At 41.0% G+C, this 17,365-nt stretch overlaps 1 protein-coding gene across 8 annotated transcripts; it reads right to left on the bottom strand.

The window, feature by feature from the left end:
• Nucleotides 1-1,548: 1,548 nt before the first annotated feature.
• LOC110527992 (6-phosphofructo-2-kinase/fructose-2,6-bisphosphatase 2) lies at nucleotides 1,549-12,432 on the bottom strand. Of its 8 annotated transcripts, XM_021609718.2 has the most exons (17): nucleotides 12,249-12,430; nucleotides 11,474-11,601; nucleotides 10,625-10,750; nucleotides 10,182-10,278; nucleotides 7,686-7,752; nucleotides 7,513-7,587; nucleotides 7,269-7,325; nucleotides 6,993-7,117; nucleotides 5,770-5,977; nucleotides 5,313-5,459; nucleotides 4,983-5,087; nucleotides 4,758-4,887; nucleotides 4,609-4,671; nucleotides 4,388-4,452; nucleotides 3,716-3,871; nucleotides 3,063-3,085; nucleotides 1,549-2,401 (listed from the first exon to the last, which is right to left on the bottom strand). In XM_021609718.2, the coding sequence occupies exons 2-17, from the start codon at nucleotides 11,559-11,561 to the stop codon at nucleotides 2,335-2,337; spliced, it is 1,599 nt and encodes a 532-aa protein (XP_021465393.2). In that variant the 5' UTR covers nucleotides 11,562-11,601; nucleotides 12,249-12,430; the 3' UTR covers nucleotides 1,549-2,334. The 8 variants fall into 8 exon arrangements, 6 of the variants coding, with proteins under 6 accessions (XP_021465393.2, XP_021465396.1, XP_036839421.1 ...); XR_005052609.1 differs by having other exon boundaries at nucleotides 3,063-3,871; XR_002474178.2 differs by lacking the exon at nucleotides 3,063-3,085 and having other exon boundaries at nucleotides 4,388-4,489; nucleotides 12,249-12,429.
• Between the last annotated feature and the right edge of the window lie 4,933 nt (nucleotides 12,433-17,365).

The raw sequence follows: 17,365 nt of genomic DNA, 5'->3' as shown, positions 1-17,365 counted from the left end.
TAAATGACTAATGATGATAAATACATTCCACCTGTGTGTAATCAAGTCTCCGTATAAATGCACCTGCACTGTGATAGTCTCAGAGGTCCGTTAAAAGCGCAGAGAGCATCATGAAGAACAAGGAACACACCAGGCAGGTCCGAGATACTGTTGTGAAGAAGTTTAAAGCCGGATTTGGATACAAAAAGATTTCCCAAGCTTTAAACATCCCAAGGAGCACTGTGCAAGCGATAATATTGAAATGGAAGGAGTATCAGACCACTGCAAATCTACCAAGACCTGGCCGTCCCTCTAAACTTTCAGCTCATACAAGGAGAAGACTGATCAGAGATGCAGCCAAGAGGCCCATGATCACTCTGGATGAACTGCAGAGAACTACAGCTGAGGTGGGAGACTCTGTCCATAGGACAACAATCAGTCGTATATTGCACAAATCTGGCCTTTATGGAAGAGTGGCAAGAAGAAAGCCATTTCTTAAAGATATCCATAAAAAGTGTTGTTTAAAGTTTGCCACAAGCCACCTGGGAGACACACCAAACATGTGGAAGAAGGTGCTCTGGTCAGATGAAACCAAAATTGAACTTTTTGGCAACAATGCAAAACGTTATGTTTGGCGTAAAAGCAACACAGCTCATCACCCTGAACACATCATCCCCACTGTCAAACATGGTGGTGGCAGCATCATGGTTTGGGCCTGCTTTTCTTCAGCAGGGACAGGGAAGATGGTTAAAATTGATGGGAAGATGGATGGAGCCAAATACAGGACCATTCTGGAGGAAAACCTGATGGAGTCTGCAAAAGACCTGAGACTGGGACGGAGATTTGTCTTCCAACAAGACAATGATCCAAAACATAAAGCAAAATCTACAATGGAATGGTTCAAAAATAAACATATCCAGGTGTTAGAATGGCCAAGTCAAAGTCCAGACCTGAATCCAATCGAGAATCTGTGGAAAGAACTGAAAACTGCTGTTCACAAATGCTCTCCATCCTACCTCACTGAGCTCGAGCTGTTTTGCAAGGAGGAATGGGAAAAAATTTCAGTCTCTCAATGTGCAAAACTGATAGAGACATACCCCAAGCGACTTACAGCTGTAATCGCAGCAAAAGGTGGCGCTACAAAGTATTAACTTAAGGGGGCTGAATAATTTTGCACGCCCAATTTTTCTGTTTTTGATTTGTTAAAAAAGTTTGAAATATCCAATAAATGTAGTTCCACTTCATGATTGTGTCCCACTTGTTGTTGATTCTTCACAAAAAATACAGTTTTATATCTTTATGTTTGAAGCCTGAAATGTGGCAAAAGGTCGCAAAGTTCAAGGGGGCCAAATACTTTCGCAAGGCACTGTACATCTGTCAAATACAAAGTACAGTGAAATACTAAAGCCTCATATAGTTAATATTCTGATAATGTATTTGAAGTGACATGACATGAGTTTTGTGTGTAGTGCTTGATAGTTATCTTGAGTCCTACAACGAGTAGGAAATTAACTTGAAACCTGATACCTCCTTCCCCTAAACTCACACACAAAAAGGAGAACAATTACATCTGTTTTATATCTTCATTGATTCTTTAATACAATTACTGGAGAAACGTCTTAAATACAATTCAACAATGCTAAACTAGCTGATTGATGCAATGAAGTCCATATCAACAGGCAACATTTGGCATGTTAAAATTCACGCAGACGTGTATTGAATACAGTACATTCTTGAGCAGAGCAGGCTATCCTTGGAAAACTATCAAATATATAGTCACACCTCTTGACATTTATTTGGAACCTTCATGTGTATGATTATACACATATTTATTAGGCAGCATGCCCCAAAAGGCACAGGAAATAACTTGCAACATTAAGAAATGTGACCATTTCAGTATACAATAATTTAATTTTTAAAGAGCACTGGACTAACTTCTAATCTAAAATGATATATATATTATATATATACACACAGTGCCTTTGGAAATTATTCAACCCACTAGATTTTTTCCCACGTTTTGTTACAGCCTTATTCTAAAATGAATTAAATAAATAAATAATCCTCAGCAATCTACACACAATACCCCATAATGACAAAGCGAAAACAGGTTGAAACATCTTATTTACATAAGTATTCAGACCCTTTGCTATGAGAATCGAAATTGAGCTCAGGTGCATCCTGTTTCCAATGATCATCCGTGAGATGTTTCTACAACTGCTTTTTTTTTGTTACAGTATTCCACCAGTTGTTCCAGAGGTTTGGCATGCAGAGAAATGGAGGAGAGGATGATGATGAGCTTCAGGTCACAGGGAGAACCTGAGGCACCAGCTGAACATGAAGGTGACTTCGTAGTCACTCAGAAGCGGAAACAGCCACTAGTTTCTGGGCTGTCATAGTCGACTCCTTCACACAGGGAGTCCTTCAAACAGAACAGACATGACTCATATAATATTCCTGGTCTCTTTTCTATCACTGTCTTAACGCGTTTCAGAGCAGTCTGATTAATCATTGTCTTAAAAAGAAAAGACAGGTCTTCCATTACTACTAGAGGTTTGCTTCAGAAAAACCAACGCACAGAGATCTCTGCTAGGGAAATTCTCTCATGATACACCATTATCATTATACTACAAATAGGGAACAAAATGATTAGTACTATCAGTAACTGAACATTTTGATACAGCATCCCATCATACTATATGCCGATATTATTTAAAGGTGATACATAATCCATTGTTTGAGATTACGTCTTGTGAATAAATGAAATTATAAACTGGGTAATTAGCACCCTGAATGCTGATTGGCTAAAAGCTGTGGTATATCAGACAATATACCATGCGTAGAAGCAAAATGACTTGTCTACTGTTATAATTATGTTGCTACCCAGTATATAATAGCAATAAGGCACCTCTGGGGTTTGTGATATATGGCCAATATATGGCTAAGTGATATATCCAGGCACTCTACGTTGCGTCGTGCTTAAGAACAGCCCTTAACTGCGGTATATTGGCCATATACCACACCCCCTTGGGCCCGATTGCTTAAACAGAAACCTTCTGCAGGAATATATCTAAAATACTCACAGAAAACAGCTTCCTATACGAGGCTGTAATGAAAGATAGACAGGACAAAAGGAAGAGACACAAATGGGGGGACTAGCTATAGTACTGAACTCGCAACAAACCAAATTGAAACAACACACTTGCACCACAACAAGAAACGTTGAATATGCATCTCAAAACATCAACATGTCTATATTTACTGTCCTTGTGTGGTATTGAGCTCTGAAGCTAATTGTTGTACAGAGCATGCTTCTCCTAGGATCACCAGCTGGATTTAACTGACTAATGTATAACACCTGCTTACTGGAAGACGTTTTAACTGTGTATCTTCTGGAATGGTATTCAGAAGACGTAAATGAGTATAAGAGGTGCAGTTTGTTTGGGATAGGAATAGTGCTATGCATATTCAAGCTGGAGACATACAGCCTATGAAGAAAAGGGGAGACCATGCAAGACAAACAGCTGATGTTGGAGGAGAGACAGACATAATAATAAAGAGGAGAAGCCACCAACAAGACCACAACATGTCTGGATTATCAAGGGGATTTAAGGGTGAGGGGATGCTAAGGATAAAGAGGGATTGGCTTGGGGTGGGGGTGGCAGGTGGGAAGAGGGAGGTGACCGAGTTGAATTAAGAGTGATTCATTAAGTGGGCGCCAATTTTTGACACTAACTTGGCTTTGCTGCAGCATCCCCTCTGGCATCTCAGGAAGCCAGGGCCGGTTGCCGGCACTGTAGAGCCTGGGCCGCTTGAACTGGTCGAGACTGGACAGGGGAGTATAACTATTCCGTCGGAGCAGCATGGGAGCTGGGTCCCTAGGGACATTATCCTGGTTGGAGATGGGGAAACACCAGGTGCATTAAAGAAAGAGACCCGGGCACACCCAGCGTTACTGGGACAATTCCCCAAAACACAGCAATCAAACGATAGTTTTCCTTGACCAACCACCACACACACACAAAAAAAATAATGCTATTAGACAAGAAAAAGGTGATTCTGCAAAAAAAATACAAGCTAAAAGCAACTTCAGGGGGCAAAGATTATGGTGCAAAGACTGTTGTCCTTTGCACCACACTGTGCTGTATACCAATCAATACAAGTCAGTTATTAAAGGGGACCAGAGCATTGGTGGTGGTGTTTGCAAGCAGGGAAATGTGATCAGTTATAACTGCCTCCAAGTTAAATATAAAGTCACACTAACTACTCATTTAACCAGACATACTGTAGCTTGAGCTAGTTTGGTTAAAGAGGAAAAATAACAAAAAATATGTTCAGTGAAGCATGTGATATGTGAGCAGAACAGAGCAGAGCCTTGCCACTGAGGATAACGTGCAATGTTACTCACAAGTGGTCGGTCGCGATGTGTGTTCACTGCCTTGACATTAAGATAAAACATTTCCACTTTACAGCCTGGGGAAAGTTGCAGAGAAATTGATGTGACCCGTTCCTAATTGCAATACAAACGACACGTGGTGATAGAGGAACAGGAACTCAGATGTGAACATGCATAAAATAATTGTCAGAACAATTTGTTCAGCATTTAGTCTAATGAACACAAAGACTTACCATACGCAACAGGAGTGAGTTTGAGCACTGTGTGCAGTGGACATTTCAGGTAGGGCAGGTCATCTATGAAAGACAAAATAAAGTGTCATTACCTCTGGTGTTTGTGAAACTGTCAGTAAAAGTGTACTGTGCGGTGTGTGCTCACCCACCTGCACTTTTATCCAAGAAGTAGGCCAGCAGGCAGCGCATGACAGCCTGGTGACAGATAACCAGCACGTTGCCCTGTCTCTCTAGCTCCATGATGACAGGCTCTAACCGCTGCACCAGGTCCTGGTAGGACTACAGGGAGGGAGAGGGGACACACTGAGCCTTAGTGATTCCTCAGCCTGCCAAGAACAGGGCCCCAGAAAAGTGGTAAGAGGGTAGGACTTTACCTCTCCCCCTGGGTAGCGGTAGTGGTACTTGTCCTGGTCCCTCAGGGCAAACTCCTCTGGGAAGGATTTCTGGATCACATCATAGGTCATCTCCTCACACACACCCTAACAAACAGGAAAGAGAAAACTCTGGAAAATGTGCCTTGTCAGTTGAGTTGACAGGTAATGATAAATCATTCATTATTATACAAACATGGAATATTACAAGTCCTTTATCACAGAACAAGTTCGTTTTCATCACAAAAGGTGTCTACCTAAATGAAACCCCCATGGTATTAATTATGTTAGACCAGTGATAAGTGAGAGATCAGAGGTGAAGTCAGCACTGACAGCATCAATCTCATTGAGGATCTTCCACTGTTCGTACGGCACAATCAGCTCCTCAGCAGTCTGGATGGTGCGTCTCAGCTGGCTAGTCCATACCTTCAAGTCAGACAGTTTGTGCTCCTCAATGAAGCTGTGCAAGGCATGAGCAAACTGGACCAGAGGGGGCAAATGAGAAAGATACAGTAAAACTAGTGAAGAGAGATTAGTTTCAATAACAAGCCCATCCATCAGGGTATGATTTACTGTACATTAACTATTTAAGAGTACATCATAATTACATGATCAGATTACCAGTGTTTACTCAAATTCAAAGTACAGGAGCTTTAATTAGTATTTTCCATTAGCTGTAACTAAATCGAAATAGAAACTGGTAGGGTCCACTGACTCAAATACAGGGGTCAGTGTCATGCTGACTGTTCTCCAGAGCGGGCCTAACCGTTATGGCAGACAGGACACATACCTGTTTTCCTCCTGGGGAGAGCTCCGAGTCACCTCCGATACGGCCCTCCATGTTGTGATTGCTCTCTCCATGCCGGCACAGGTAGAGGGAGTGAGAGTGCACTTGGATGTTCATGAGGTAGTACACTATCTTACTCTGGATGTAGTCCTGCACCCGGTTCACCAGGAAACGCCGGCCCACGTTCTCCACCTTGATGAAGGATAGGTCCCTACGGGATACACAGTAACACAATTGTCTGTATTCTGTATCCACCTGGCGGCTTACATCTGAACTGTTGCAGCAAATTTACAGGAATTCTGGAGAATTACTGTTAACGCCTACTAGGTATAACAAATTATCCGTATGAACAGTTCTTGCCTCTAATTGAGGCAAGAGGTCGCTTAGGGGCCCGGCCGCTAGTGGGCCCTAACTCAAAAAACAAAAAAAAACTTGGTTATGGTTTCAACTGAGAGAAATTGTAGAAAAACACCAGGTGAAATATATAAAATTGGTTATGCATCAGCAGTTTCTCTCTTACGTCACTCAGCCATGTCAGCTATCAATTTTTGAATTTGTAGTTAGTCTAGTATAGTACAGTATAACTTTACATCCGTCCCTTCGCCCATACCCGGGCTCGAACCAGGGACCCTCTGCACACAGACAACAGTCACCCACGAAGCATCGTTACCCATCACTCCACAAAAGCCGAGCAGAGCAGAGCAAGGGGAACCACTACTTCAAGGTCTCAGAGCGAGTGAGTGACTAGCTAGCCATTTCACATCGGTTACATAGACAGCAATCTAAACTTGCAGTAATCATGGCCGAATACCACGCAGGGCACGTGCCCTGACCGCCAGGGGGCACTCATTGATTTTGTTAGTCACTCCCACTCAGATATATTAACATGGCATAAATCATGGCAAAATGTGTAGAATTGCAGGCTATTAGCTTTAAAACTGCATTGTTTTTCTCTCTGCCCCATTAAAAAAAAAGAAGAGTATAATTAGATTAAATGTGTTATACAATTGCAAACAATTCTCTCCACCCAAGGCAAAATGGGTAGAATTGTAGGAAATTACCTTTAAATAGTACATTTATCTCTCCACCATCAAGAGGGGGAGCAGCTATATTTTGTTGCCACGAGGTGGGGGGACCCCAAACAAAAAAGGCTACGGAGCCCCCCTGGCAAACTCCTATTCAAATGCAAAACACTGAGATAGACAATATGCTTTGGTCATTCTTACTTGTCATAATCATCGGGATCCAAAGGTTGGTATGTAACCTTATAGCACTCTATGCGTTTGAGAAAGTCATCCATCACTCTCTCTCTGTGCCTCTCTGGGTAGTCTGGACTGGATACCTTCACTTCCTGTATAGAGATAACACATTAGAATGTGGGCAAAGAAACAATGAAAGTCGTCAGTCACATAGCAGGGATATAGTCAGTGTATAAATAGGTTATAGTTTTGACCGTGGCGTGGGGTCATAGTAAAGCATTACAATCTCACATCGGAACATACCAGAATATTAGCAGCAATGACTTCTGGGTCGTCACACACTGACTCCACAAAGAACACCTGTTGGAAAGAAAATAGCTCAGACTACAACAATATACTGTCTCACCACAGGGCTAGATGCAGAGTCCCATGACCACAAACTATCAGATTCTCAATATTAAATGCCGGTCCATAATACAGTAATGTTATATGGAGATACAATTCAAACACAAAACTATATTTGGCAATTTAGCACATTGCACGTTACCTTGAATGCATTCTCTTTCCCAAAATCAAGAATGAGGTCTCTCCTCTCCCTTGTTGTGTTTGTTGCATCAAATACCTAATCAAAGCAAAGCAAACATCACAAAACTGGTGGATAAATGTCAAATATATTGAGCAGACAAAAAAATAACCAAAATGAGAGAGTAAATGCCGTACAGCGATTTGTCCACCTTCTTCAGTTAGATATCCCTTCACATCCTCCAGGGCTACCAGGGCACACTGTCTGTGGGAGAGGAGGGAAATACAGTTACAGTTGTCTGAGGCAAAGGGGGCAGGTATGCAATCCAAACTACTATACTTTTTTATTTATTTAGATACTTTATCCTAACGGCCCCTGTATCATTTATTTGCTCATTTCGTGTTTGATTGTAAGGGAAGCGGGCCAGAAGACCAGAGTGATCTACTGTATGCCTATCTTTCTTCTGTACCGACACCTGAATAGTAACACTGACGGAACAGTGACAGAAAATACCGATTCAACATTTTGCAAGGCTCATACGAGCAGAAGAGTGACAGCAGCAGCAGTATATTTTAGATCAGCATTCTGTGATGTCAAGAACAGTACAGCCGTTTACAGGTCCATAAAGGGCAATTCTCTACACAGACAACTACATTCACTTTATGAGCCTATTTGGATGCTGTTCTCATTCAGTGATTATACTGGATACATTTTTGTGCTTGCTTAGAAAACATTCAGCTAGTTGGAAAATAGTAATCCATCACAAATTACTATGAAAAACGAAGCAAATTTCAGTTTGAATCCTGCAGCTGGTGTGTGTGTGTATTCAGACCCCTTGACTTTTTCCACATTTTGTTACAGCCTTATTCTAAAATGGATTGAATTGTTTTTTCCCCCCCTCATGGATCTACACACAATACCCCATAATGACAAAGCAAAAACAGGTTTTTAGAAATGTTTGCAAATGTATAAAAAAAACAAACATCACAATTACTCAGTACTTTGTTGAAGGACCTTTGGCAGCGATTACAGCCTCGAATCTTCTTGGGTATGACGCTACAAGTTTGGCACAGCTGTATTTGGGGAGTTTCTCCCATTCTTCTTTGCATATCCTCTCAAGCTCTGTCAGGTTGGATGGGGAGCGTTGCTGCACAGCTATTTTCAGGTCTGTCCAGAGACGTTTCGATCGGTACAAGTCTGGGCTCTGCTGGGCCACTCAAGGACAATGAAACTTGTCCCGAAGCCACTCCTGCGTTGTCTTGGCTGTGTGTTTAGCGTCGGTGTCCTGTTAGAAGGTGAACCTTCGCCCTAGTCTGAGGTCCTGTGCGCTCTGGAGAAGGTTTTCAAGGATCTCTCTGTGCTTTGCGCCCTTCATCTTTCCCTCGATCATGACAAGTCTCACAGTCCCTGCCACTGAAAAACATCCCCACAGCATGATGCTGCCACCACCATGCTTCACTATAGGGATGGTGCCTGGTTTCCTCCACATTGGCATTCAGGCCAAAGAGTTCAATCTTGGTTTTATCAGATCAGAGAATATTGTTTCTCATGGTCTGAGAGTCCTTTAGGTGCCTTTTGGAAAACTCCAAGCAGGTTGGCATGTGCCTTTTACTGAGGAGTGGCTTCCATCTAGCCACTCTACCATAAAGGCCTGATTGGTGGAGTGCTGCAGAGATGGTTGTCCTTCTGGAAGATTCTTCCATCTCCACAGAGGAACTCTGGAGCTCTGTCAGAGTGACCATCGAGGCCCTGACCAAGGCCCTTCTCCCCCGATTGCTCAGTTTGGCCTGGTGGTCAGCTCTAGGAAGAGTCTTGGTGGTTTCAAACTTCTTCCTTTTAAGAATGATGGAGGCCACTGTGTTCTTGGGGAACTTCAATGCTGCAGAATTTGTTTGGTACCCTTCCCTGGATATGTGCCTATCTATACACAATCCTGTCTCTGAGCTCTACGGGCAACTCCTATGACCTCATGGCTTGGTCTTTGCTTTGACATGCACTATCAACTGTGGGACCTTATATAGAGGTCATGTCCAATCATGTCCAATCAATTGAATTTCCCCCCTTGTGGACTCCAATCAAGTTGTAGAAACATCTCAAGAATAATCAATGAAAAAAGGATGCATCTGAGCTCAATTTCAAGTCTCATAGCAAAGGGTCTGAATACTTATTTAAGGTATTTCTGTTTTTATTTGCAATAAATTTGCAAAAAAAAATCTAAAAATGTGTTTTTGCTTTGTTTTTATGGGGTATTTGATACATTGAATACATTTTTTCCTCATAAATCAATTTTAGAATAAGGCTGTAACAAATGTGGAAAAAAGGAAGGGGTCTGAATACTTTGAGTCCACTGTATTCTGTTAATAGAATATGAGTATTTTGTACACTGAATAACTGCTTGCACAGCAGACAGTGTGTTGATTCAGAAACGCATTAGCCATTGACGCAGCAGCCAACGCTGCAAAGTAAATGGGTGAAATCAAGCATGAGAGAACCTGGTGTACTGCTGGAGTAATGAGATTGACTCAGATCTGACCATGCTGATGGAGACACAATACTTGATTAATGATTTTCTTCCTGACATTTGACCATTTATACAAAACTTTGGCTCTCATCTGTGAACTAAAGTGTGCAACACAGTTCTGACTGCTTTTTCATTATGACTCATGCATATGAATAAAACAAATGTAACTTACTTCCTTATTTCCATGGCTTCCTTGTTGTCGTGCCTGAAGAAGTCGTAGGACTTGTAAGCTTTGACGGCCTCTCGGCGGTAGACACCCAAGTTAAACACTGCAAAACAAACAAAATGGCATCAACAATAGAGTTATGACTAGCTTTTATCAGTGTCTACTGTCTCCTTTCATAGAAATGGGACTGGTTTAAAGTAGAATCCTTTTCAACATGGGGCGTCTCAGTTCTCAGGAGCTTTAAAATTTTACATTTGCCTAACTAATGAAAGTACCTTACTTCGTAGGCCACAATACACGTGTGATTTAAAGTTGAGTCATGTGCTTATTTAAAGATCTCTCAAAAACCAGAGGGTTAATAGTCAATAGGCTGTCATAATGGAAGACTTAAATGGACATGTCTAATGTCTTCAAAAGTAACGTTGTAGAGAGGCTCTTTCCCCACTCACCTTTGGTTGGCACCCCTATCCAGTTGAGGTACCGTGTCAGTTTCTTAGACATGTAGGTCTTTCCCCTGGCAGGTAGGCCGATCATTACAATCACTGTGGGAGAGTTTGTCATGTAGGATGCCCATGCTGAACAAAAAGACAGACAGACATACATACTATAGTGTATTCACATTGGACTAAATCAGATACTACTGTATACTGTCTATACAGTATACCTACAAATGATACACATCCCTTACAATGAAATGAGATACAGTAGATAAGGCAGAACAATTGAACTATCAAAGTGGTTGGTTGGTGTGATCAAACATCACTGGATTCATTTCTTGTCCTTGATTTCCCATGTACTGTATACTCAGATGAAAAGGGATAGATCAAAGTGCACTGGCAAGCCATAGTTTGCTATTCTCATATCAATTACGAACACAACAGGACTGCAGATGGCCTGAATACTGTTCAGAATATGGGCTAATTATAATCATATTTCACTATAATATGCATTATACAAATATGTTGTGGAAAGAGAATGAATAATTTGTCCAAAATATGCCAAAGGAATCATTTTCAGAGAAGGCTAATCTCACAATATTATTGATGCACTTGTATTTCTTTGAAACTCATTTGCTTGAGAATGTGTGCATCAGCTACATGTGTTGCATGTCAGGCATAGGGACAGCTTTCAGAGATAAAGCCAAAACAACACCTGCAGACTCATTCTGTGCCGGTCAAAACAACCTGAGGCAATCACACAGACTGCAGAGGAATTGATGCCCGTCCTGCTCATGACCTTGCCTGTGCACAGCTCTTCTGCATTGAAGATTTTTCTCTGGGAGACTTATCAGTACTTACAGCATTTCTTCTCATTAATTCTGAGCTCTGTTTTCTTGGCTTCAACAGAGTCGGCCAAGCCAGTCTTTCTCTGAATGGTTGCTGACATGGTGAAGTTGTGTCCTTGTTGAGCCAGGTTTCCAAAGGCTCTAGAGGAGCATCACCCCAGACAATCAGAAACAGAAGGTTGATTTATTGTAGCAGTAGGTCTAGGCTAGTAACTGAGTATTTTAGTATTTCATTTCTTAGTAACTCATAACATTTTCATGTCTATTCCCTGAATAAGAATTACTAATATATTCACTATCTGAACAATATTAAATTCAATTAAAGTTGATGTACTGGTATAAAATGTAAAAGCACTTAAATACATTAAGTAATATGAGTTTGATATTAACTTTCAAATATATGACAAAGTAATGGTATACGACTTGACATATTGCTGTAATATAGGCTACTTTTATATTCTGCCCACAGCCTTCAAGAACATAGTAACACAGCAAAGTGAGGGAGACTGACATCTGATTTTCACAGCCACTGCACTGTATGTAGCCTACTGGGCGACCATATCTGAGGCTATCATCAAAAATAGGGCACGCACTAAAAACGGACATCACTAAATGATGCTAAAGGAAGCCATTTACCGCAGCACGTTATGCAATATTATTAAGCGACGACACTACTGTAGTGCAATGGTAGTCTCGGGCCGGGGTCTTAAAATGTCTGTCTGGAACACTGATAATAGGCTTATTGGTTGTTTCGCACACATACACTCACCAAAGCTATTGCAATTTACCTGCAATGTACGAGACGATGAGGCAATTAGAACTGAAAATTTTAATCTGACGACGGATACGCGATCTTTGGCTCTACGAGGTTTCTGTCCCACTACAGCCTGCGTTGTTGCGAAGGTCTGGTCGAGGTCGACGCTGTCCTTCGTATGTTGGTGGCGCGGACCCGGTTGATGCCCCTCCACTAATTACCACAGCCACACAGTTCGAATATATTGTAATTCATGTAAACAAAAATGTGCTTTTTGGTATTAATTTAAAGATAGAGTTAGGAAAAAGACTAGAAGTGTCGTTAACATTAGGTTTGAAATCACATTTTAAGATACATTGTAGAAATAAACGGGGTTTATTACTTTGTGGCTGTGGTAACTATTGACTACACCTTCCAAACCAGAAAAGCATGAGGTGTGCCTGAGTCACAATTTCCTTACCGTAATCTTCATAATATACAGACCTCTGAAGCGCATAGGCAGTACAAATCTGATTATATGCATTGACCAGATAGCAGTAATAATACAATCATCAGCCTATTGAAGGTCTTTATCAAACTATACTATTTGTGCATTTGCTTAGTAGAACATGGGATGCTCGAGGGGGGAGTTCCTGCAGGAACAGTGGAGGCTCCTCAGAGGAATGGGAGGACTATCCTCCTCAGTGAATTTTATAAAAATGGTAAAACATTGAACAAGTTAGATAAAACTATACTAAACATATTCATGTCACCAAATAAATGATTAAAACACACCGTTTTGCAATAAAGGTCTACAGTAGCCTCAACAGCACTCTTGGGTAGCACCTTGGTGTAGCCAGGGGAAGGCTAGCTTCCAATCTCTTCTTGGTACATTGACTTCAATACAAAACCTAGTAGGCTCTTGGTTCTCACCCCCTTCCATAGACTTACATAGTAATTATGACAGGTTCCGGAGGACATCCTCCAACCTATCAGAGCTCTTGCAGCATGAACTGACATGTTGTCCATCCAATCAAAGGATCAGAGAATGAATCTAGTACTGAACGCATAAGCTACAGCTAGCTAGCCCTGCAATGCATAAAATGTGGTGAGTAGTTGACTCAAAGAGAGAAAGACAGTAGTTGAACAGTTTTCAACAAATTAATTTCTTCAAAAATGAAGAAGCAAGAGAGAGAGAGAGTACATTTTTTCATTTTCACCTACTTAGCTAGCAAAGGCAGCTGGCTAGTTTAGTTACTCAAACACTGCTCAAACAGCGGGATGCTATGTTAGCTAACTGGCTATGTCTATCCAACACAACACTGGAACTCTACCAAGTCAAGGTAAGCTTTTGGTTTTATTAATGTACTGCCACCAGGGGCCGCCGGTGTAACTGCTTACTGACTATACACTAACTTTACTGAATGATTGTAGCAGGTTTACTAATGTATTAGTTCTATTAGCTATGTTGACTAGGATGTTACTTTATCTAATATGGGGACAACGATGTAGGCTGTGTGTAGCGGTTATGACATGGTTTGGCTTGGAAAGGTTTATTTCACCTGGTCACATACAGCTGATGAGTTGTTCATGGAAGTCCACAAAACGAAGGGAAAAGGTGAGAGGAGGAGAGTGCATAGAGGCGAGAAGGAATACAATGTGGCTGCTATGAAAGTGAACTGTGTTTATGGTGATCAGGTGTGTATTCATTCCGCCAATTCTGTTGAAAAAACGTTTCTTATACGGAAGCAAACAAAACGGATAAAAATTAAATTGTCCAATAGAAATTCTCGTTTGCAACTGTTGGACTAATTATTACACCCTATATAAACTAAATGTAGGCAAGAGTGTGCAAACCAGTATTGAATGTGTCACTGTCTGTCATCTCAAATTTCTCTCTCGACCTGTGTGCACCTACGTTGTAAACTTTCATTCATAGGCTAGGTTGTAGCAACCTCATGATGGGTGTAGGAAAAATGTAAGTATCATGTAGTAGCCTAAACCTATCAATGTTATATTGAACAGGGTTAATGGAATATGAACGACAGTCATCCAACATGTTGTAATAGAAATAAGGTCATGCTCATGTAAAAAAAAAATTGGTCTCCCTCGTCACACACGGCACTGACCGCCACTGTGCAGGAATGTCCACATGCAGGAACACCCCGAATTGCGGGCTGCAGTTGCACACTGCTGATGATGGTGGTCCAAAGGGTACAATCTATGGGTACCATTCCTAGACATTAAAACCCCTTGACTTTACATTTTGTTGTTCATAAGGTGGGATGATCACTGATCTACACAAACTACTCTGTAATGTCAGAGTGGAAGAAAAATTCTAACATTTGCAAAACATTATTGAAAAATTAAAAACTAATATTCACTACATGACCAAAAGTATCCAAGTACAGTCTCATGGGATAATCAGCTCTCTTTAGAACAAGAATGATACATTCCTTCTCTGACTAGAAATATCTGATGGAAATGTGAGAGGGATGGTTTTCAATTATAGGACAAATACTAAAGATGAGACTGCTAAGATAAAAGTATCTGATTGGTTGATATTATACATGTGGACATTTGAATCCATTTTGAAACCATATCAAGTTAGATGAAGTTGCATGAGGAAAGATACACTGCATGACCAAAAGTATGTGGACACCTGCTCGTCAAACATCTCATTCCAAAATCATGAGCATTAATATGGAGTTGTTCCCCCGTTGCTTCTATAACAGTCTCCACTCTTCTGGGATGGTTTTCCACTAGATGTTGGAACATTGCTGCAGGGACTTGCATCTAGTTGCCTAGTTAAATAAAGTTAAATACAATAAAATAAAAATACTCAGCCACAAGAGCATTAGTGAGGTCGGGCACAGATGTCTGGCGATTAGGCCTGGCTCGCAGTCGGCGTTCCAATTCATCCCAAAGGGGTTGAAGTCAGGGCTCTGTGCAGGCCAGTCAATTTCTTCCACACTGATCTCGACAAACCATTTGTGTGTGGACCTCGCTTTGTGCATGGGGGCATTGTCATGCTGAAACAAGAAAGGGCCTTCCCCAAACTGTTGATACAAAGTTGGAAGCACAGAATTGTCCAGAATGTCATTGTATGCTGTAGCGTTAAGATTTCCCTTCACTGGAACTAAGGGGCCTAGCCCGAACCATGAAAAACAACCCCAGACCATTATTCCTCCACCACACAACTTTACAGTTGATACTATGCAGAAGGTGAAGGGATTCATCACTCCAGAGAAAGCGTCCACTGCTCCAGAATTCAATGGCGGCAAGATTTACACCACTCCAGCCAACGCATGGTGATCTGGGCTTGTGTGCGGCTGCTTGGCCATGGAAACCCATTTTATGAAGCTCCCGATCAACAGTTCTTGTGCTGACGTTGCTTCCAGAGGCAGTTTGGAACTCGGTAATGAATGTTGCAACCGAGGACAGACTATTTTTATGCCCAACGCGCTTCAGCACTCAGTGGTCCCGTTCTGTGAGCTTGTGTGGCCTACCACTTCACGGCTGAGCAGTTATTGCTCCTAGACCTTTCCACTTCACAAAAACAGCACTTCGAGTTTACCGGGGCATCCCATGACGGTGCCATGTTGAAAGTTACGGAGCTCTTTAGTACGGCCATTTTACTGCCAATGTGTGTCTATGTAGATTGCATGGCTCATGCTCAATTTTACACCTGTCAGCAACGGGTGTGGCTGAAATAGCCGAATCCACTAATTTGAAGGCGTGTCTACATACACTAGATATATAAAAGTAACTTGATTACATCATAAGCATTCAACTGCCTGAGTCAATACATGTTAGAATCACCTTTGGCAGCAATTATAGTTGTGTCTTTCTGGGTAAGTCTCTAAGAGCTTTGCACACCTGGATCGTAGAATATTTGCACATTATTATTTTTACATTTCTTCAAACACTGTCAAGTTGGTTGTTGATCATTGCAAGACAACCATTTTCAAATCTTGCCATAGATTTTCAAGCCGATTTAAGTCAAAACTGTAACTAGGCCACTCAAGAACACTGAATGTGGTATTGGTAAGCAACTCCAGTGTTTGTTTGGCCTTGTGCTTTAGGTTATTGTCCTGCTGAAGGGTGAATTGGTCTCCCAGTGTCTGGTGGAAAGCAGACTGAACTAGCCTCTATTCCATTTATTTTATCCTAAAAAAAACAATGTTGTTGATCCATCCTCAGTTTTGTCCTGTCGCAGCCATTCAACACTTACGGTTTTAAGTTACCATTGGGCTTATGGTGAAATCCCTGAGCGGTTTCCTTCCTCTCAGGCAACTGAGTTAGGAAGGACACCTGTATCTTTGTAGTGACTGGGTGTATTAATACACCATCCAAAGTGTAATCAATAACTTCACCATGCTCAAAGGGATATTCAATGTCTGCTTTTCATTTGGTTTTTACCCATCTATCAATAGGTGCCCTTGTATTTATGCTTGCCATAACAAAAGGGTTGAATACTTATGTACTCAAGACAGTCCAGTGTTTAAATGTTTTGTTAATTTGTAAAAATGTTTACAAACATAATTACACTTTGACAATATGGGGTATTGTGTGTAGGCCAATGTGACAATATCTCAATTTAAACCATTTTAAATTCAGGCTGTTACACAACAACATGTGGAAAAAGTCAAAGACTGTGAATACTTTTTGAATGCACTGTATGTCAGTAATGAAACACTGAAAACCCATAAATAAATAAAGCCCCCATAAAATCTATATTAAATTCCCTTAAATATCACAAAAATACATTTAGAGTAGAGTTTAATATATCCTATTGAAAAGAAAATACATAATTAAGTTAGTTCAGTAATCCATTTTTAAAATCTATACATTTTTCATTGAAAAAGTATTCTATATAATCTAACAGCTATGTTTGAGAGAGTACATGTATGCTAAACAAAAATATGCAACACGCAAAAGTGTTGGTCCCATGTTTCATGATCTGAAATAAAAAAAACACAAAAAGCTTATTTCTCTCAAATTTTTAGCACAAATTTGTTTACATCCCTGTTAGTAAGTATTTTTCCTTTAACTAGACAATCCATCCACCTGACACGTGTGGCATATCAAGAAGCTGATTAAACAGCATGATCATTACACACCTTGTGCTGGGGACAATATAAAGACCAGGAAATGTCATGCTGACTGCAG

This window comes from Oncorhynchus mykiss, chromosome 7, assembly GCF_013265735.2.
Source record: "Oncorhynchus mykiss isolate Arlee chromosome 7, USDA_OmykA_1.1, whole genome shotgun sequence".
NCBI lineage: Eukaryota > Metazoa > Chordata > Actinopteri > Salmoniformes > Salmonidae > Oncorhynchus > Oncorhynchus mykiss.
Note: the sequence above shows the minus strand (reverse complement) of the source record. Positions and strands in the feature narration are given on the sequence as shown.